At 47.6% G+C, this 22,901-nt stretch overlaps 1 protein-coding gene across 2 annotated transcripts in view; it reads right to left on the reverse strand.

The window, feature by feature from the left end:
• The window catches only part of fam3d (FAM3 metabolism regulating signaling molecule D), a 31,342-nt gene extending 9,258 nt beyond the window's left edge, over positions 1-22,084 (reverse strand). Inside the window, exons 1-4 of one of the 2 annotated variants that reach the window (XM_033036628.1) lie at positions 21,862-22,083; positions 11,699-11,811; positions 6,019-6,126; positions 1,208-1,340 (exon numbers count right to left, since the gene is read on the reverse strand). In XM_033036628.1, coding sequence (XP_032892519.1) covers positions 1,208-1,340; positions 6,019-6,126; positions 11,699-11,711 — 254 coding nt within the window. In that variant the 5' untranslated portion in view covers positions 11,712-11,811; positions 21,862-22,083. Of the gene's footprint in view, positions 1-1,207; positions 1,341-6,018; positions 6,127-11,698; positions 11,812-21,861 lie in introns of both variants that reach the window. The other variant, XM_033036629.1, reaches the window with a different exon arrangement.
• Between the last annotated feature and the right edge of the window lie 817 nt (positions 22,085-22,901).

Below are 22,901 nucleotides of genomic sequence, written 5' to 3' on the forward strand. Positions count from 1 at the left end.
AATGGCGGAGTAGACCCGTATGAACTTATGAATTTGCCAGAAAGAGCAGGGTTTAATTGCAGAGAACAGAGAGGAAGATAAAACAAAAATGGAAAAAATATGATTTAACGGCACCCGTTACTTGAAGTAAAATAATCATTACTCTGTGGTCGTGGGAATTTAACGGAGTCTCAGTGAGCACAGAAATAAATATTAAAGATTATATTAAAAATGTAAACATTAGGTTTAGAGTGGAGTATTCAATAAAACATTTATTTTTGAAGAAATATATTCCTAAGAACATTTATAATAGGTTCCCAAGCTAGTTTGGAGCTGCATGAAGTATGGTTCATAGAGTTACAGAGTGATACAGGGTGGAAACAGGCCCTTCGGCCCAACTTGCCCACACCGGCCAACAATGTCCCAGCTACACTAGTCCCACTTGCCTGCGTTTGGTCCATATCTCTCCAATTTTGTCCTATCCATGTATCTGTCTAATTGTTTTTTTTTTTAATGTTGGGATAGTCCCAGCCTCAACTACCTCCTCTGGCAGCTTGTTCCATACACCCACCACCCTTTGTGTGAAAAGTTACTCCTCAGATTCCTATTAAATCTTTTCCACTTAACCTTGAACCTGTGTCCTCTGGTCCTCGATTCCCCTACTCTGGGCAAGAGACTCTGTGCATCTACCCGATCTATTCCTCTCATGATTTTATACCTCACAGAGGTAAAAGCTTTTCACTGTACCTCGGTACACATGACAATAAACTAAACTGATGTAGTTAAGGGGTGTCCCACTGCGGCAACCTAATTGGCAAGTTTAGAAGAGTGTAGGAGAGTTTGAAAAAGTGTCATATTGAAGACCTCCTTCGACTATGATGAAGACTATCTACGACTACCTTTGACTACCCTCGATTACCTACGACTAACATGTTGACTTACTACGACCTACTTTGACTAAACCTACGAGTGAAACAAATATCGATTTTTTTCCTTGGCGACCTTTTTTTACTCGCGGGCATTTTTCAGCATGTTGAAAAATGTGCCACAACCTAGCTGAGGCCTCAAGTACGCGGGGACTACTCTCGAGCATGAAGAAGAGTTACAAAGACCTCCTAGGACCTCGTATCGACCATGTTGCGAGTATGAGTCGAGGGCAAAATCGCCAATTAGGTCGCCACAGTGGGACAGCCCCTTAAGTAGAGAGTTATAGGGAGGAATGACTTACGTTTTACCATTGAAACAAATGTTGGCCCCGACAATATTTGCTGCTCCACTGGTGATCTTAAACGGAAATTGATCATCAGGACATCGCGTTTCCATTTGGCAGACGAACTTCTTAGGTATTGAATCTGTAAACTCTAAAAAACAAAACATTTCTCGTAATTTAAAAGATGTAAACTACGATGTCAGGACTTTCATATGAAGAAAGACTGGATAGACTCGGCTTGTACTCGCTAGATTTTAGGAGATTGAGGGGGGATCTTATAGAAACTTATAAAATTCTTAAGGGGTTGGACAGGCTAGATGCAGGAAGATTGTTCCCGATGTTGGGGAAGTCAGGACAAGGGGTCACAGTTTAAGGATAAGGGGGAAATCCTTTAGGACCGAGATGAGAAAAACATTTTTCACACAGAGAGTGGTGAATCTCTGGAATTCTCTGCCACAGAAGGTAGTTGAGGCCAGTTCATTGGCTATATTTAAGAGGGAGTTAGATGTGGCCCTTGTGGCTAAAGGGATCAGGGGGTATGGAAAGAAGGCAGGTATGGGATACCGAGTTGGATGATCAGCCATGATCACATTGAATGGAGGTGCAGGCTCGAAGGGCCGAATGGCCTACTCCTGCACCTAATTTCTATGTTTCTATGTTTCTATGTAACTTAAAACATGCTGAGGAAAGATCATTTACCTAAGAAGTCAAAGTTAGACAAAAATGCTGGAGAAACTCAGCGGGTGAGGCAGCATCTATGGAGTGAAGGAAATAGGTGACATTTCGGGTCGAGACCCTTCTTCAGACTGATGTGGGGGTGGAGGGGGGGGGGTGGGAAGAAGAAAGGAAGAGGCGGGGCCAGTGGGCTGAGGGAGAGTTGGGAAGGGGAGCAGAAAGTAGGGACTACCTGAAATATCCACTACATACAGTAGGGGGCGGTGCTCTGGCAGCAGCCATGTCAGCAGAACGTTAGTTTTTTCAACTTTTTTTATTTTTTAGTATGTTTTAAAGTATGTGTTTGATGTTTCTCGGTGTGTTTTATGTGGGGGGTGGTGTGGGGGGGGTGAGGGGGAAACTGTTTCGGTCGCCTCCCCCGTGGCCTAACAGCAAGGATCGACGCGGCCTTTCCCGGAGACGCGCCCGGGGCATCAGCGGCGGGCGCAGCGTGGACTCTCGGCGTGGAGCGGGTGAGCCCTCGCTGGGGCTCGCTGGAGGGGAGCGCTCCGTTTCGCTGGCCCGGGGCAGCCGGCAGCCTGAAGTCGCAGCCTGAAGTCTGCAGAGCTCCAGCTGGTGCGGCGTCTACATCCCTCGTGGGGGACCCGGGGGAAGAAGAAGCCATCACTGCCGGCCCGCGGCCAACTTCTACCGCGGGTCCGGCGTGAACTTAACATCACCCCTGGAGGGGAGCTTCGACCGCCGGCCCTGCAGTCTACAGTGCTTCTGGCTGCGGCGGGGACTTTAAATCTCGACCGCCGGCCTGCGGCCTACAACAACTTAAAGCCGCGGTCTCCGGTGAGGAAGAGCCGATCCTGGACTGACTCTGGACTCTGGTCCTGTCCACGGGGGGGGAAGTGGAGGAGGACTGGCCAAATTTTGTGCCTTCCACCACAGTGATGAATGCTGTGGTGGATGTTTGTGTTACATTTTTATTGTGGTTGTGAGTTCTTTATTATTGTATCGCTGCTGACAACCCAAAATTCCACCGACCCTGGTGGTGTGGTAATAAATTATATCAAATTCTATCAAATTAGAGAAGTCAATGTTCATACCGCTGGGGTGCAAACTGCCTAATCTTATCAGTCTAATCAGCTACAGGGGAACAATACCATACATTACACTTTATACCAAGACAGGAGGCTTTGTTGACTTGATCTTCGCTACAAAGGAGAGCACAGGCATGTTTAGTTCAGTTTAGTCTAGAGATACAGCACGGGAACAGGCCCTTCGGCCCACCGAGTCTGCACTGACCAGCCATCCCCGCCCACTAACACTATCCTACACACACCATATAACCATATAACAATTACAGCACGGAAACAGGCCATCTCGGCCCTACAAGTCCGTGCCGAACAATTATTTTCCCTTAGTCCCACCTGCCTGCACTCATACCATAACCCTCCATTCCTTTCCCATCCATATGCCTATCCAATTTATTTTTAAATGATACCAACGAACCTGCCTCCACCACTTCCACTGGAAGCTCATTCCACACCGCTACCACTCTCTGAGTAAAGAAGTTCCCCCTCATGTTACCCCTAAACTTCTGTCCCTTCATTCTGAAGTCATGTCCTCTTGTTTGAATCTTCCCTATTCTCAAAGGGAAAAGCTTGTCCACATCAACTCTGTCTATCCCTCTCATCATTTTAAAGACCTCTATCAAGTCCCCCCTTAACCTTCTGCACTCCAGAGAATAAAGACCTAACTTATTCAACCTTTCTCTATAACTTAGTTGTTGAAACCCAGGCAACATTCTAGTAAATCTCCTCTGTATTCTCTCTATTTTGTTGACATCCTTCCTATAATTGGGCGACCAAAATTGTACACCATACTCCAGATTTGGTCTCACCAATGCCTTGTACAATTTTAACATTACATCCCAGCTTCTATACTCATACGAGGGACAATTTACAATTTTACCAAAGCCAATTAACCTACAATCCTGCATGTCTTTGGAGTGTGGGCGGAAACTGGAGATCCCGGTGAAAATCCACGCAGGTCACGGGGAGAACGTACAAACTCCGTACAGACAGCGCCCGTAGACAGGATTGAACCCTGGTCACTGGCGCTGTGAGGCAGCAACTCCGCCGCTCCGCCACCGTGCCATCTCTTCAGTACACTTACTGCAGGGTACAGGCAATCTGGGGCTGTGTTCCTGCGTGCTTACGGCTCAGGCATTGGGTACACTTGCCTTCATCGATCACGGCATCGTACATAAGAAGCAGGAAGGCATGTGGCAGCTTGATAGGACTTTGGGTCATAGAAACATAGAAAATAGGTACAGGAGTAGGCCATTCGGCCCTTCGAGCCTGCACCACCATTCAATATGATCATGGCTGATCATCCAACTCAGTATCCTATACCTGCCTTCTCTCCATACCTCCTGATCCCTTTAGCCACAAGGGCCACATCTAACTCCCTCTTAAATATAGCCAATGAACTGGCCTCAACTACTTTCTGTGGCAGAGAATTCCAGAGATTCACCACTCTCTGTGTGAAAAATGTTTTTCTTATCTCGGTCCTAAAAGATTTCCCCCTTATCCTTAAACTGTGACCCCTTGTTCTGGACTTCCCCAACATCGGGAACAATCTTCGTGCATCTAGCCTGTCCAACCCCTTAAGAATTTTGTAAGTTTCTATAAGATCCCCCCTCAATCTTCTAAACTCTAGCGAGTACAAGCCGAGTCTATCCAGTCTTTCTTCATATGAAAGTCCTGACATCCCTGGAATCAGTCTGGTGAACCTACTGGGTCAGCTGTTTTTGATGTGTAGTGTGCAGTTTTGGTCATCCATGTGCAGGCTTAGGAGAGAGTGCAGAGGGAGATTTACCGGGACATCGCCTGGGTTAGAGGGCATTAGCTATAAGCAGAGGTTGGGCTAACATGGAGTGTTTTGACTTGTCTATAAAATGTTTATAGATGTTTATAAAAGGATGAGGGGCATAAATAGTTTTGGCAGTCAGAACCTTTATCCCAGTGTGGAAATGTCATAGACTAGAAGGACTGTCATATGCTGAGAGAATGGAGCGGCTGGGCTTGTACACTCTGGAGTTTAGAAGGATGAGAGGGCATCTTATTGAAACATATAAGATTATTAAGGGTTTGGACACGCCAGAGGCAGGAAACATGTTCCCGATGTTGGGGGAATCCAGAACCAAGGGCCACAGTTTAAGAATAAGGGGTAAGCCATTTAGAACGGAGACGAGGAAACACTTTTCCTCACAGAGAGTTGTGAGTCTGTGGAATTCTCTGCCTCAGAGGGTGGTGGAGGCAGGTTCTCTGGATACTTTCAAGAGAGAGCAATATTTGGGTTCTTAAAGATAGCGGAGTCAGGAGGATATGGGGAGGAGGCAGGAACGGGGTACTGATTGGGAATGATCAGCCATGATCACATTGAATGGCGGTGCTAGATCGAAGGGCCGAATGGCCTACTCCTGCACCTATTGTCTAGTGTTTATAGAGGGCATCGCTGTCAGATGACAGTGGCAGAGTTTAAAGGAGATTTGAGGAGCAAGATTTTTTACACAGTGCCTGGAACGCACTGCCAGGGGTGGTGGTGGAGGCAGATACGGTTGTGGCATTTAAGATGCTATTAGATAGGCACGTGGATATGCAGGGAATGGAGGGCTTTGGATCACGCGCAGGCAGAGGAGATAAGTCTATCTTGGCATCATGGTCAGCATGGACATTGTGGGCCGAAGGGCCTGTTCCTGTGGAGGAAGGAACTGCAGATGCTGGTTCAGATCGAAGATAGACACAAAATGCTGGAGTAACTCAGCGGGACAGGCAGTACCTCTGGAGAGAAGGAATGGGCGACGTTTCAGGTTGAGACCCTTCTTCACACTGATAGTCGGGGGGAAAGTGAAACGCAAGGTAGGACGGTGATGTGGAGGGATATAGAGCAAATGAATTAAAGATATGCAAAAAGTGACGATGTTCACAATGGTTCATTGTTGGCCGTGTGCTAGGTGATAACAACATGCAGACATTGCTTCCGTGCTGTGCTGTTCTATGTTCTGTGTTAATATAACGTTCCTTTGCGGTACAAAGTGTTCATATTTAAAAACTGAATCTAATATTATTTAATGGAAGATGTTAAACAAGTGTCCATACCGTTGAAATATTTCATATGTTTCAATCTTACTTCAGAAAACACAAATTCCTTGGCGATGTACAACATGACTCCACTGGTAAACAGCACCACAAGGCCACGCAGGATCACTGTAAGGGGGTATTAAAAACAATTAGCCTTCTGTGGTGTAGACAGCGGTATCATTAGTGTAGTCACATTCGCCTCACACGCAAAAGGTCCCCAGTTCGATCCTGGGCAGGAACATCATTTAGGGGCGGCACGGTGGCACAGCGGTAGAGTTGCTGCCTCACAGCGCCGGGGACCCGGGCTCAATCCCGACTAGGGGTGCTGTCTGTACGGAGTTTGCACGTTCTCCCCGTGACCTGCGTGGGTTTTCACCGAGATCTTCGGTATCCTCCCACACTACAAGGATGTACAGGTTTGTAGGTAAATTGGCTTGGTATAAATGTAAATTGTCCCTAGTGTGTGTAGGATAGTGTTAATGTGCGGGGATCGCTGGTCGGCATGGACTCGGTGGGCCGAAGGGCCTGTTTCTGCGCTGTATCTCTAAACTAAACTAAATTGAAAGCATCACAATTTAACATTAAAAGCCCTCGGTAAATATTCTGAAGATAGACACAAAAAGCTGGAGTAACTCAGTGGGTCAGGTAGTGTCTCTGGAGAGAAGGAATAGGTGACTATTCGGGTCGAGACCCTTCTTCAGACTGAGAGACAGGGGAAAGGGAAACGAGAGATATAGACGGTGATGTAGAGAAATATAGAACAAATGAATGAAAGATATGCACAAAAAGTAACGATGATAAAGAAAACAGGCCATTGTTCGCTGGGGGCTAGGTGAAAATGAGTTACAGACAACGAGACTCAACAAGATGACTTTAAAGCTGGTACAACTTGGTGGGGGAGGGAAGGAGAGAGAGGGGGTGCAAGGGTTAAGTAAGTAAGTAAGTAGGTTTATTGGCCAAGTATTCACATACAAGGAATTTGCCTTGGTGCTCCGCCCACAGGTAACAACATGACATACAGTGACAGTTACAAATGACTCAAAACACTAAACATTAATAATAATAAAACATTAATGGTAAAACACCATTGATCAAACATGTGAACCAACACAATACCAGAGCAAAGGGAGGCTACAGATTTTTGGCTGTTGAGTAGAGCTACTAATCTTGTATAAAAACTGTTTTTCTGTCTGGCTGTGGCAGCTTTGACAATCTGGAGTCGCCTTCCAGAGGGAAGTGATTCAAAGAGTTTGTGGCCAGGGTGAGAGGGGTCAGAGATGATCTTACCCGCTCACTTCCTGGGTTACTTGAAGTTAGAGAAATCAAAACAGTTTCCGCTGGGTTGTCAGCTGCCTAAGCAAAGTATGAGATGCTGTTCCACCAATTTGCATTTGGCCTCACTCTGACAATGGAGGAGGCCCAGGACAGGAAGGTCAGTAAATATTCTAATCTGAACAGTGGCTCTCTGTCACTAGAGGTTCATGGGTGTGTCTGTACAAGCGAACCACAGTGACATCCAACTACACTATCTACCAGAAGTACAAGCCAGCAACTGCAGATGCTGGTTTACAAAAAAAGACACAGAGTGCTGGAGTAACTCAGCGGGTCAGGCAGCATCTGTGGAGAACATGGATAGGTGACGTTTCACAGAGTGCTGGAGTAACTCGGCGGGTCAGGCAGCATCTGTGGAGAACAAGGAACATCAGCAGAATAGGGCAGCACGGTGGCACAGCACCAGAGAACCAGGTTCAATCCTGACTATGGGTGCTGTCTGTACGGAGTTTGCATGTCAGAGCCCTCCACCGCCGCGAGTCAAGGCGCCAGGTGGTGGAGAGCTCTGCCGGAGCCGCCTGCCTGCCCCTTTTCCGGGGATATGTCCGTGCCCGGGTGGGGTTAGTAAGGGAATACGCCCTGTCCAGGGGCACCCTGGGGGAGTTCCGGTACCGCTGGACTCAGCAGGGTGTTGAATGTATCCTTGACAAGGAGTGTAAGATAGCTGTATAGTAGTTTATTAAGGATGTTTGTTTGTATTTTATTATGGTGGTGGGTTCTGGTTTGTTTTATTGTGTGTAATATTATTTTTTTAAATAATTGAATACATTTTTTGCAAACGTTTTTTAAAACAATGATTAAAAAAAAAGTGTGGATGGCCATTGGCTCGCTAGAAGCTCATCCACCCTTTCACAGACAATAGACTATAGGTGCCGGAGTAGCCAGCACCGCCATTCAATGTGATCATGGCTGATCATCACCAATCAGCACCCCAGTTCCTGCCTTCTCCCCATATCTCCTTGTTAATATTGGCTAAATTGACACCATAAAATGGGGGATCCCTGCACTTGTCAGAATTGCTTAACCCCTGTCAGCTGAACTTTACAGGCTTTGAATGGCGCCATCCAGCCTAGGCTCAGGATATGCAGGATGGTAAGGGGTCCAGGTGTTCTCCATGTTTCCCTTCAATTGATAACATGTATAGTGGTTTTGCAAACTGACCTTGAATGCATCATTTCTATTGGGCCGCTGCAAAAGCATTGTAAAACAGTGTACATAATGTTACAGGACGGTCATCCTGTTAATTGATGATTGGTCGAACTGTTGAGCCTTGGAGAAGTTGTTTGAATCTCAGGGCACATGTTTCAATGTTTGTGCTTAGCTTCCTTCGAAAGCTTTCTCTCTTATACAATGCATTAAGCTGTTGTATCATTGGGTTAGGGAAATGCCTGTTATGTAAGGGGTTAATCGATATCTGTAATTGGGTGATGAAGAGACCACCCCCGTGTGGTTCGGCCCCTCGAGGACCCGGGACATATAAAAGTCCGCGACCACGAGGCTCAGCGTCGATCTTCTGGGAGAGCGCTCGGTACTGCGTGAACTTCTGGAGTGCCTCTGTCTGAGCGAGGCCTAGAGGGCTTGATCAGGCAGAAGCGAGGATCGAACCGGCGGTGGGATAGGTACAGCGTGTGATCTGTGATGCCCTTTTGGTGAAATAAATTTTAGTTGATTCGAGTGGTTGATTCAGTGTTTTTACTGAAACTAGACTGGGGGGAAGCTTGGAAACAAGCAATTATCACCCCGACTCCGCAATCTTTAAGAGCCCTATCTAGCTCTCCCTTGAAAGTATCCAGAGAACCGGCCTCCACCGCCCTCTAAGGCAGATAGTACCACAGACTCACCACTCTCTGTGAGAAAAAGTGTTTCCTGGTCTCCGTTCTAAATGGCTTCCTCCTTATTCTTAAACAGTGGCCACTGGTTCTGGACTCCCCCCAACATCGGGAACATGTTTCCTGCCTCTAGCGTGTCCAAACCCTTAACAATCTTATATGTTTCAATGAGATCCTCTCTCGTCCTTCTAAACTCCAGAGTGTACAAGCCCAGCCGCTCCATTCTCTCAGCATATGACAGTCCCGCCATCCCGGGAATTAACCTTGTAAACCGACGCTGCACTCCCTCTTTATTCTTAAAAGGTCTTGTTTTGGTCCTGCTCGGGGTCCACAGCCCCCTCCTCACCTGGCAAACCTGGTGGGGGAGACGGTTTAGTCACCGACTGTCCGACCATGGAGCAGGTAGCGCGGGATGACATGGTACCCGTGGCGGGGGAAGTCCCCCCGACCTGACATGAACAAAGCGAGCAATCATTGGAACCATAACTGATTTAATGAGCGATTTGCCGTTTTACTGTACCGGCCTTGTGTACTTAGACAAGCAAATGATACATTAATATATTATTACTGCCCGCCCCTCCACAGTCCATACACACTCATGCCGGGTAAACAAGGAATTTACTTGTATTACTTTCACATGACGCAGGGCCTAACCCTGAAACATTGGCCGTTCCCTGGCATTCACTGCCAGCAATTTCTCTTTCCTATTCACCTTTCCTCTACTCTAAAGGGCCCGTCCCACTTGCGCGACTTTTTCGGCGACTGCCGGCACCCGTCATAGGTCGTTGCAGGTCGGCGAAAAATGTCAACATGTTGAAAATCCAGCGGCGACCAGAAAGACGCTACGACTCTTTGGGCGACTGAGGAGACGACTCACGACCGTACAGGCGACACCATGGTGACATGTCGCGCGCGGGGTGAAGCCTGTACGGTCGTGAGTAGTCGCCCAAAGTGTCGTACCTTGTTCTGGTCGCCGCTGGATTTTTAATATTTGGAAAGTCGCATAAGTGAGACAGGCCGTTTAGGCAGAGGTTGGCAGATTGTTGATTAGTACGGGTGCCAGGGGTTATGGGGAGAAGGCAGGAGAATGGGGTTGAGAGGGAGAGATAGATCAGCCACGATTGAATGGCGGAGTAGACTCGATGGGCCGAATGGCCTAATTCTACTCCTATCACTTATGAACTTGTAAACATAGAAACATAGACAATAGGTGCAGGAGGAGGCCATTTGGCCATTCGAGCCTGCACCGCCATTCAATGCGATCATGGCTGATCATCCACAGTCAGTAACCCGTGCCTGCCTTCTCCCCATATCCCTTGATTCTGCTAGCCTCTAGAGCTCTATCTAACTCTCTTTTAAATTCATCCAGTGAATGGGTCTCCACTGCCCTCTGTGGCAGGGAATTCCCACAAATTCACAACTCACTGGGTGAAAACGTTTTTTTCTCATCTCAGTTGTAAATGGCCTCCGCATTATTCTTAGACTGTGGCCCCTAGTTCTGGACTCGCCCAACATTTTTCCTGCATCGTCCAGTCCTTTTGTAATTTTATATGTTTCTATAAGATGCCCTCTCATCCTTCTAAACTCCAGTGAGTACAAGCCCAGTCTTTCCAATCTCTCCTCATAATGACAGTCCTGCCATCCCGGGGATTAACCTGGAGAACCTACGCTGTACTGCCTCAATAGGAAGGATGTCCTTCCTCAAATTAGGGCTTCCATCTCTTTGCCATCTTTCACACCCACCGCACCACCTATGTAGTTCTCTCCCCGCCTATCCACGTCGCCTAGAGATGCCGTCTGACCTGTTGAATTACTCCAACGCTTTGAAGTCCCATGCAATGTGGCCGTATGCAGATGAGATGGTTACTGATGTACCAGGTGCAGTTTTTCTGTTTACATTGGGAGTGGTGTAATGAAGGTGCATAATCAAGGACCAGTCTCACCTCCCGGCCACTCCCTCTTCCCCTCTCCCACAGGTACAGAAATCTGAAAACGCACAACACCTCCGCTCAGTTCGCAATAACCAACCTGATCTCCCGGTGGCTCAGCACTTCACCTCCCCCTCCCATTCCAAATCCGACCTTTCAGTCCCACCGCAAATTGGAGGAGCAGCACCTCATATTTTGCTTGGGTAGTTTACACCCCAGCGGTATGAACATTGACTTCTCCAATTTCAGGTAGTCCTTGCTTTCTCCCTCCTTCCCCTCCCCTCCCCAGCTCTCCCACAGCCCACTGTCTCCGCCTCTTCCTTTCTTCTTCCTGCCCACCCCCTCCCCCCCACATCAGTCTGAAGAAGGGTCTCGACCCGAAACGTCGCCTATTCCTTCGCTCCATAGATGCCGCCTCACCCGCTGAGTTTCTCCAGCATTTTTGTCTATCTTCGATTGTTCCAGCATCTGCAGTTCCTTCTTAAACAATAACTTGGCAGGTACTTTGCACCCAATTTGCTAAATATACAAGCATATTTCACTTTCGATTCTCAGTGGATTTTGACCAGTCTTGATGGTCATTGAAAGCATTAATATATAAAACCATACCTGTTGGCCTCATTTCGCTGCCAGACCTGTCACCTAGTGTTTGAATACCATTTATCTGTAATTTCAAAGATGTCGTAGTTCCTCCTCCTGTTTGATCAGTCCTGTAGCGTTTCCTGAAATGACACCCAATCAAAGTTGTAAAAGCAAGTTCAACAAGTTCAAGACTACTCAACTAATCTATCTATTGCATTCTTGCTATTGAGGAAGTGCAGCGTAGGTTTACAAGGTTAACTCCCAGGATGGCGGGACTGTCATATGCTGAGAGAATGGAGCAGCTGGGCTTGTACACTCTGGAGTTTAGAAGGATAAGAGGATATCTTATTGAAACATATAAGATTATTAAGGGTTTGGACACGCTAGAGGCAGGAATCATGTTCCCGATGTTGGGGGAGTCCAGAACCAGGGGCCATAGTTTAAGAATATGGGGTAAGCAATTTAGAACGGAGACGAGGAAACACTTTTTCACCCAGAGAGTTGTGAGTCTGTGGAATTCCCTGCCTCAGAGGGCGGTGGAGGCCGGTTCTCTGGATACTTTCAAGAGAGAGCTAGATGTGGCTCTTAAAGATAATGGAGTCAGGGGATATGGGGGAAAAGGCAGGAATGGGCTACTGATTGTGGATGATCAGCCATGATCACATTGACTGGCAGTGCAGGCTCGAAGGGCCGAATGGCCTACTCCTGCATCTATTGTCTATTGTATCTTTAATTCACTGAACATTAAGTCTGGCGCATGGGATGTTAATCGCTGGTAATTGTAAGTGCGCAGTTTAGTTTAGTTTGGAGATACAGCTTGGAAACAGGCCCTTCGGCCCAGTGAGCCCGTGCTGACCAGCGATCACCCTTTCGCACTAGTTCTACTTTCACATCCACTCCCTACACACGAGGGGCAATTTATAGAGGGCCAATTAACCTATTAAACCCGTACGTCTTTGGGATGTTGGAGGAAACTGGAGCACCGGGAGGAAACCCACGCAGTCGCAGGGAGAACGTACAAACTCCACACAGACAGCAGCTGAGGTCAGGATTGAAGCCAGGCGTCTTGCGCTGTGAGTCAGTAGCTCTGCCTGCTGTGCCACTGTGCCACCTGGAGTCCTGCAACCCTGGAAGCTTGGTGTAACATTACCAGCTGCTCAATAAATAGTTAGAATTGAGTTGTCGTCACGACGGCATTCCATGTCTCTACGTGTAGGCATTGTCTGTGGTTCCCTGTTACCACATTAACACAATCCACATCCCAATTTACTAAGAAGGAACTGCAGATGGTGGTTTAAACCGAAGAGAGACACAGCTGGAGTAACTCAGCTGGAGTAACTCAGCAGAACTGGCAGCATCTCTGGGGAGAGGAAATGGGCGATGTTTCGGTTCGAGACCCTCCTTCACCCATTCCTTCTCTCCAGAGATGCTGCCAGTCCCGCTGAGTTACTCCAGCTTTTTGTGTCTATCTCCTATTTACTAATTATTAGCCCTCAATATTCTTTCCCCAACAACAGTATACAATTAAAAAAAAAACAAGTGGAGACACAGGGCGGCACGGTGGCGCAGCGGTAGAGTTGCTGCCTTACAGCGCTTGCAGCGCCGGAGACCCGGGTTCGATCCCGACTACGGGTGCTGTCTGTACGGAGTTTGTACGTTCTCCCCTCGACCTGCGTGGGTTTTCCCCGAGATCTTCGGTGTCCTCCAACACTCCAAAGACGTACAGGTTTGTAGGTAAATTGGCTTGGTGTAAGTGTAAATTGTCCCAAGTGTGTGTACGACAGTGTTAGTGTGCAGAGCTCGCTGGTCAGCGCGGACTCGGTGGGCCGAAGGGCCTGTTTCCGCGCTGTATCTCTAAACTAAACTAAACTAAAAACAAGAAAGTGCAGATGCTGGAATCTTGAACAAAACACAAAGTGCTGGCAGAACTCAATAGATCAGGCAGCATCTATGCACCCTGTTTGGTTCATCAGAACGCTTCTTGGTCTGCATGCAACTATCTGTTTGGACAAGAAAATAAGACGTTGAACTCATTTAATTTTATTACAGGGTTCAACTCATTTGGTTGGATAAGTAAACATTCAGCAAGGCATTTCCAGCATGGAAGATAGACACAAAATGCTGGAGTAACTCTGCGGGACAGGCAGCATCAAAGATACTTGAGCAAGAGAGGCATAACGGAAGTCGGAGTCTTATTCCCAAAATGGCGGTGGTCCCGCTCCGCTGCGTACTACACGTCAGTCTATTGGATAATGCAGGAGTGGTCTCTTAGCCTTCTACGGTCTTTGGGCAGCATCTCCGGAGAGAAGGAAGGAATGGGTGACGTTTCAGGTCGAGACCCTTCTTCAGGCTGAGAATCAGGGGAGAGGGAGGCTGGAGATACGGAAGGGTAAGGTGTGAAAACAACATATCAAAGCAGATGCTGATAAGGAAATGTAGAGCGGTTGATTGTTAGCTGAGGGGAAGGTGACAGCGTGGCACACACGGAGAAATATTTAATCAGGAGGGCAGTGAAACTAGTCGAACAAGGATGGGGGAGGGACGCAAAGCGTAACCATTCAAGACAGTTGAATTAGTCAGAGAACAAGGATGGGGGAGGGAGAGAGAGTGAGAGCAAACAAGGATTACTTTCAGGAGGACTGTTCCTCCCCCGTCCGAGTTCTTCAACCAGTCTCACTGAACAAGCAGCCCTGAATTCTGACCTTCTCAATACAGATCTAGTTTAGTTTGGAGATACAGCACGAATCCAGGCCCTTCGGCCCACCGAGTCTGTGCCAACCAGCGATCAGCTGTGCATTATCTTTTCCTACACGCTCGTGACAATTTGCAGAAGACAATTAATCTACAAACCTGCACGTCGTTGGAGTGTGGGAGAGAAAACTCCACGCGGGTCACGGGGAGAACGTGCAAACTCCGTACAGACAGCACCCGTAGTCAGGATTGAACCCGGGTCTCTGGCGCTGTGAGGCAGCAACTCTGCCGCCTTGCCGCATACATGGAAGACCATCCCTGGCCTTGCGCAGCTGAGCGCCGAGCTCTTTAAGCGTTTATTAATAACTGGGTGATTAAACAGGGTGTTCTAACATCGGATACGTTGGAAGATGAGGATTGTTTTGACCCCTCATTGTGCTATTCAGAGACATCGCCCAATGATATAGACAGTGATGCGGAGAGATATAGAACAAATGAATCAAAGATATGCAAAAAAGTAACAACGATAAAGGCTCTTAAAGATAGTGGAGTCAGGGGATATGGGGAGAAGGCAGGAACGGGGTACTGATTGGGGATGATCAGCCATGATCACATTGAATGGCGGTGCTGGCTCGAAGGGCCGAATGGCCTACTCCTGCACCTATTGTCTAAAACTAAAAACAAAAAAAATCGCTGCACACTCTTAAATCTCTACTCCGACAGCACCATTACGTACTTTAACTGTGACACCCTTGGACTATCCTTGTTTGGTCGCTGCCGGCTACGGGAGTCAAGATCATCCCGTCAACGGAGGGCCCGAGGCCCCTGACCACGGGAGAGCTCAGGGAAGAGATTGAACTTTTTTTTCGCCTTCCATCACAGTGAGGAATGTGGAGGAGTCACTGTGGTGGATGTTTATGTTAAAATGTATTTTGTGTGTAGGGCCGAATGGCCTACTCCTGCACCTATTGTCTATTGTCTATGTCATGCCCCTTGACTTGCACCTGTGAGCGTTGACGTTGGTGCCAATTGTCGGCACATTGCCCACCTATTGTGCTCAGCTGAACAATAACATGGAGATGCAGTCAAACAAGGTGTGGCTTGGAACACAATCCCGCCCTTTGTTTGGCAAACTGACCCTTTCTTCCAGAGTCCAGATAGTTTTACATGCAAAAGGGAGTTGAGAAGTTAAAGTTACAAACTCCATAGTGGCCGCATTGAGCAAGCATAACATATTTTGCAAACCAACAATTTTTCATATGATTTGCACTGAGATTGGATGTAATAAAATAAATATCTTGTGCCAGTTTTTCCAGTTAGACTGCTAATGCTGCCAGCCTCAAAGAAACCAGCCAACAGATCAGACCCTGATTTCACTTTTCTAGTGTGCTGTTTCCACAAAGAATTGTTCCTCTGCAGGGAATCTGTGCTGTCCATAATTCCCTTCATCATCGTAAACCACCTCCCAATTCAAACTTACAAAATTCTTAAGGGGTTGGACAGGCTAGATGCAGGAAGATTGTTCCCGGTGTTGGGGAAGTCCAGGACAAGGGGTCACAGCTTAAGGATAAGGGGGAAATCCTTTAAAACCGAGATGAGAAAAACTTTTTTCACACAGAGAGTGGTGAATCTCTGGAACTCTCTGCCACAGAGGGTAGTTGAGGCCAGTTCATTGGCTATATTTAAGAGAGAGTTAGATGTGGCCCTTGTGGCTAAAGGGATCAGAGGGTATGGAGAGAAGGCAGGTACGGGATACTAAGTTGGATGATCAGCCATGATCATATTGAATGGCGGTGCAGGCTCGAAGGGCCGAATGGCCTACTCCTGCACCTAATTTCTATGTTTCTATGTTTCAAGGACCGTTACTTCCCGGCTGTTACCAGGCAACGGAACCATCCCGTGTAGAAAGGAACTGCAGATGCTGGTTTAAACCGGAGATGGACACAAAATGCTGGAGTAACTCAGCGGGACAGGCAGCATCTCTGGAGAGAAGGAATGGGTGATGTTTTGGGTCGAGACCCTTCTTCAGGCTGGTTAGGGATAAGGGAAACGAGAGATATAGACGGTGATGTGGAGAGATAAAGAACAATGAATGAAAGATATGCAAAAACAAGTTACGATGATAAAGGAAACAGGCCATTGTTGGCTGTTTGTTGGGTGAGAACGAGAAGCTGGTGCGACTTGGGTGGGGGAGGGATGGAGAGAGAGGGAATGCCGGGGTTACTTGAAGTGAGAGAAATCAATATTCATACCACTGGGCTGTAAGTTGCCCAAGTGAAATATGAGATGCTGTTCCTCCAATTTGCGTTTAGCCTCACTCTGACAATGGAGGAGACCGAGGACAGAAAGGTCTGTGTGGGAATGGGAAGGAGAATTAAAGTTACACAAAAATGCTGGAGAAACTCAGCGGGTGCAGCAGTATCTATGGAGCGAAGGAAATAGGCAAAGTTTCGGGCCGAAACGTTGCCCGTTTCCTTCGCTCCATAGATGCTGCTGCACCCGCTGAGTTTCTCCAGCATTTTTGTGTACCTTCGATTTTCCAGCATCTGCAGTTCCTTCTTAAACAGGAGAATTAAAGTGTACAGCAACCGGGAGATCAGGTTGGTTCAGGTGGGCTGAGCGAAGGTGAACCATCCTAACCAGAGAGCAGTCCCGATCTACTATCTACCTCATCGGGGACACTCGGAATATCTTTGATCGGACTTTACCTTGCACAAACGTTATTCCCTTGGCAAGGCCAGCAGCATTTACTAGATGATAAGGTGGGATAACATGGAACTAGTGCGTACAGGTGATGGATGGTCGGCGTGGACTTGCTGGGCTGAAGGGCCTGTTTTCATCCTGCATCTCGAAACTCAACTAATCCTCACTGTGTATTTTTCATGTTAATAAAAATGTCTTTGGGGGAAAGGTTTCAACAACATGCAACATCAGCGGTAGAGTCACAGCGCCGGAGACCCGGGTTCGATCCCAACTGCGGGCGCTGTCTGTACGGAGTTTGTACGTTCTCCCCGCGACCTGCGTGGGTTTTCTCCGAGATCTTCGGTCTCCTCCCACACTCCAAAGACGTGCAGGTTTGTAGGTTAATTGGCTTGGTGTATGTGTACATTGTCTCCAATGCGTGTAAGGTAGTGTCCGTGTGCGGGGATCGCTGGTCGGCGCGGACCCGGTGGGCGTGTTTCCGCGCTGTGTCTCCAAACCAAGCTAAACCAAAGATTATTGCGGAAAAACGGAGAAAGATGTTGCTGCGAGTGCCTGGTCCAGATTGTAGCGAATTACGTGCGTGATTAAGTTACATGTGTGGTGAAATGAGTACAAAGATTAGACGAATGTTTGGCAATGACAGTGTCTTATGTCACAGGATTTTTGTTAGTTCTCGGCAATATTTTGTTACGTTATTTGGAACATAGAACAATACAGCAAAGAAACTGGTCTTTTAGTCAACAATGTGTGAGCCGAGAATGATGCCAAGTTAAACTAATCTCCACCCATGTGTCATCCAAATCCCCCCATTCCCTGCATATCCACGCACCGATCAAAAGGTCTCTCAAACACCACTATAGTATCTGCCTCCACCACCACCCCTGGCAGCGCGTTCCAGACACACACCACCCTCTCTGTATTAAAACCTGCCCCGCACATCTCCTTTAAACCATGACCCTCTCATCTTAAATCTACGCCCTGTAGTATTAGTAGATCTCCACCCTGGAGATAAAGGTTCTGATTGTCCACCCCACCACCTACGCCTCTGATCACTTGAGAAACTTCTACCAGGTCTCCTCTCAACCTCCGGCGTTCCAGAGAAAACAATCCAAGTCTGTCTAACCTCTCCCTGTAACGAATATCCCCATAACCCAGGCAGCCTCTGCCGTGGTGTCACCTCTGCCTGACCCAAGGAGGACTCTCTCTAACTTCTACAGGTGCACAGTAGAGAGCATGCTGACCGGTTGCATCGTGGCTTGGTTCGGCAACTTGAGCGCTCAGGAGCGAAAAAGACTACAAAAAATAATAGTAAACACTGCCCAGTCCATCATCGGCTCTGACCTCCCTCCCATCGAGGGGATCTATCACAGTCGCTGCCTCAAAAAGGCTGGCAGCATCATCAAGGACCCACACCATCCTGGCCACACACTCATCTCCCCGCTACCTTCAGGTAGAAGGTACAGGAGCCTGAAGACTGCAACGTCCAGGTTCAGAAACAGCTTCTTCCTTCCCCACAGCCATCAGGTTATTGAACTCAACTCAAACAAAACTCTGAACATTAATAGCCCATTATCTGTTTATTTGCCCTTTATCTGTTTTATTTATTGATGTGTGTATATATGTATACAATGATATATGGACACACTGATCTGTTCTGTATTCATGCCTACTATGTTCTGTGTGCTGAAGCAAAGCAAGAATTTCATTGTCCTATCTGGGACACATGACAATAAACTCTCTTGACTTGACTTGAGTTCCTCCAGCGCTTGGTTCCCCGTATTAGATTCCAGCACCTGCGGTTCCTTGGGTTTCCATGCCACGCGAGCTTGCGGACTTGAGTTATAGGGAGAGGTTGGATAGGATGAGATTTTATTTCTTTCACACATAGAAGGCTGAGGGTGGACCTCATTGAGGTGTACAAGATCATGAGGGGCATGGAAAAAGTGAACGCTCACATTCTGGATAAGCCTGGATAGAGTGGATGTGGTGAGGATGTTTCCACTAGTGGGAGAGTCAAGGACCAGAGGCCACAGCCGCAGAATGAAAGGACGTACCTTTAGGAAGGAGATGAGGAAGAATTTCTTTAGTCAGAGATTGGTGAATCTGTGGAATTAATTAATCTGTGGATATCTTTAAGGTAGCGATAGATAGATTCTTGATTAGTACGGGTGTCTGGGGTTACGGGGAGAAGGCAGGAGAATGGGGTTGAGAGGGAAAGATAGATCAGCCATGATTGAATGGCGGAGTAGACAATAGACAATAGACAATAGCTGTAGGAGTAGGCCATTCGGCCCAGCACCGCCATTCAATGTGATCATGGCTGATGGGCCGAATGGCCTAATTCTGCTCCTGTCACTAATGAACCTATTATTTTTGCCACTTGACCTCTGCACTCTGCGTTCCCCAGTTGGTGAGAAGGACTCGGAGAATGCAAAGTCTTCGGACTTTCATACGATTGTCAGGAAGTCCCCAAAAGGAAGTTTGGGAGCAGGATTGGAGCCCTTCCAAACGGGGGTATGATGCGAGCACGGGTTGGGAGGTGGTTGACAGGGATTTTCCTCCTGCTGCCAGGCAGTAACGGATGGAGCAGGGCAGGATGAGGTGCTTGGCCAGAACACTTCACAATCTACAACAAAGGGCTGGCTGGGAGAACCAGTGTAGCGTTTCCAAGTTTGCTGATGTGAAGCCAAGTGTGACGGTGAATGTGGAGGACAATATAAGGCAGATTTGGAAAGGTGCTTTAGTACAAGTTGCACTGTTCACATCCTTGTATGCCTCTCGTTAGACCATCTTCCCCAGCCAACAATGGCCCATTGTGGGCTCCACCCTCCTGAGGTAATCTGGTACTGGCCCTGATTTATTCTGGCCTTTTCTCACCTCTGGTTCCCCTCCTCCTCCTCTATCCTTGCTCCGAAGAAAGGTACTGTCCCAAAATTTCTCCTATCCATGTTCTCCAGAGATGCTGCCTGACCCGCTGAGCTACTCCAGCACTCTGTGAAACATCACCTATCCATGTTCTCCACAGACGCTGCCTGACCCGCTGAATTACTCCAGCACTCTGTGAAACGTCACCTATCCATGTTCGCCACAAATGCTGCCTGACCCACTGAGTTATGGTGCAGCAGCATCTATGGAGCTAAGGAAATAGGCAACGTTTTGGGCCGAAGCCCTTCTGGAAATATGCAACGTTTCGGGCCGAAACCCTTCCGGGTTTCGGCCCGAAACGTTGCCTATTTCCTTAGCTCCATAGATGCTGCCTGACCCGCTGAGTTACTCCAGCACTCTGTGAAACGTCACCTATCCATGTTCTCCACAGATGCTGCCTGACCCGCTGAGTTACTCCAGCACTCTGTGAAACGTCACCTATCCATGTTCTCCACAGATGCTGCCTGACCCGCTGAGTTACTCCAGCACTGTGTATATCTTCAGCGTGAACCAGCATCTGCTGCTCCTTCCGACACAAGCTTTGGAAGGACACGGACAAACTAAGAGTGCGTTATCAACATGGTAGTTGGCACACGATGCGGACAATCGAGTTGTTTCACACGGGAAGAGACAACAAAAACACACAGTATTTTTCGATAGTGATATTTTGGGCAAAGCCTATGTCCAGGGGCCCTGGTGTTATCAGGCAACTGCACCATCCTACCACAACCAGAGAGCGGCGCTGAACTACTATCTACCTCATTGGTGACCCTCGGACTATCCTTGACCGGACTTTACTAGCTTTACCTTGCACGAAATGGCATTCCCTTCTCTTGTATCTACACACTATGAATAGATCGACTGTGATCTTACCGCTGACTGGTTAGCATGCGACAAAAGCTTTTCACTGTACCTCGGTACACGTGACAATAAACCAAACTGTAGACTGGTATTCATCCCAGAGTAACATAGAAACATAGGGACATAGAAAATAGGTGCAGGAGGAGGCCATTCGGCCCTTCGAGCCAGCACCACCATTCATTGTGATCATGGCTGATCGTCCCCAATCAATAGCCCATGCCTGCCTTCTCCCCATATCCCCTGACTCCACCAGCCCCTAGAGCTCTATCTAACTCTCTCTTAAACCCATCCAGTGACTTGGCCTCCACTGCCCTCTGTGGCAGGGAATTCCATAAATTCACAACTCTCTGGGTGAAAAAGTTTTTTTCTCACCTCAGTCTTAAATGACCTCCCCTTTGTTCTAAGTAGGTGGGGGGTGTCAATCATTCCCAATCATCCAACAATTTCTGTCCAACAATTCCTGCTGGAAATGAAGAGGTTAGAATCGACAGATACAACGTGGAAACAGGCCCTTCGGCCCACCGGGTCCACGCCTACCATCGATCCCCTTGTTCACACTGTTATCCAACTTTCTCATCCACTCGCCGCACACCAGGGGGCAATTTACAGGGGGCCGAATAACCTGCACGCCTTTGGGATAAGCAGCACGGCGGCACAGCGGTAGAATTGCTGCCTCACAGCGCCAGAGACCCGGGTTCGATCCTGACTACAGGTGCTGAACGACCTTCATGTTCACGACTCAACTACACACATCTCTCGTACATTTTTATGACCCGTCGATAAAATATATTCCATAAAAATATCACTCTCATTTCCAAGCAGTGAATCGATTATCTCAGAAGAGTGCAACAATGTCGCCTCAATCCAAGGAGGTTATTATGACAATCCCTTGTAAATGTTCCAGGCAGGTTAGGAATGAATGAGGAAGTGGAGGCAAATAAGTCAATTAAAATTCACCAGTGCCATCCTCGAGTGGAGTGTTTTTCCTCAGTAATAAGACTGCAACTTACCTGCGGTCCCACCATCAAATCATCCCCCTCAGCAGTAGTTGTCTCCTCTGTATTCTTGCATTTGTTGAACAGGGTTGAGGTTTAGCGTCCGGCTGATCGCTGAAGGCAGGGAGAGTAGTTTCAGGTAACTCGAGATCAAACACCACGCCTATTGAACATAATGTGGGTTGCAAGGCAAAACTCTCGAAACTCAGCTCCCTCCTCCTCCTCCACCACCTTCACCAGCGACTGTAAATGTGACGTTGCAACCAAATAGGGTTTGAGTAAACAAGGGGTGTTGAAACATCACCGACCTGCAACGCATGCTGCAAAACTAGCGAATTACCAGCGGAATCTACGCTGAAAGTGACGGGGGAGTTTTAAACAAAAGTTTGGTTGCACTGCCGAGTGAAGTGTCTCTCTGGAAGTTTAACTTTCCTTTACTGAGTGTGGCGCATACAGCAGATTAAGTGTTTATTGTTTGAGAAAGAACTGCAGATGCATGCTGGAAAAAATTGAACAAGGTGGACAAAAATGCTGGAGAAACTCAGCGGGTGAGGCAGCATCTATGGAGCGAAGGAATTCCTTCGCTCCATAGATGCTGCCTCACCCGCTGAGTTTCTCCAGCATTTTTGTCTAAAAACGTGCTTATTGATGCAGTTAAGCAGAATACATAACAGCAGAGATGAATTATACAATGGAAAATAGACAATGGGTGCAGGAGTAGGCCATTCGGCCCTTCGAGCCAGAACCGCCATTCAATGTGATCATGGCTGATCATACCCAATCGGTACCCCGTTCCTGCCTTCTCCCCATATCCCCTGACTCCGCTATTTTTAATTCACCTCCAAATGACAATATTTTACCTTTCCACTGGTCAGAAAATGTAATAAATCAAGAGAGAGTTAGATAGGGCTCTTAAAGATAGCGGAGTCAGGGGCTGGTTCGATGGGCCAAATGGCCTACTCCTGCACCTATTGTCTATTGTAACTTTTTTTATGTCAAAGCCCATTTTATCCATCACTAAATGTAATTTTCCAATAGTTATCGATGGTGTACCT

The sequence above is a fragment of the Amblyraja radiata genome, chromosome 18, assembly GCF_010909765.2.
Source record: "Amblyraja radiata isolate CabotCenter1 chromosome 18, sAmbRad1.1.pri, whole genome shotgun sequence".
Lineage (NCBI taxonomy): Eukaryota > Metazoa > Chordata > Chondrichthyes > Rajiformes > Rajidae > Amblyraja > Amblyraja radiata.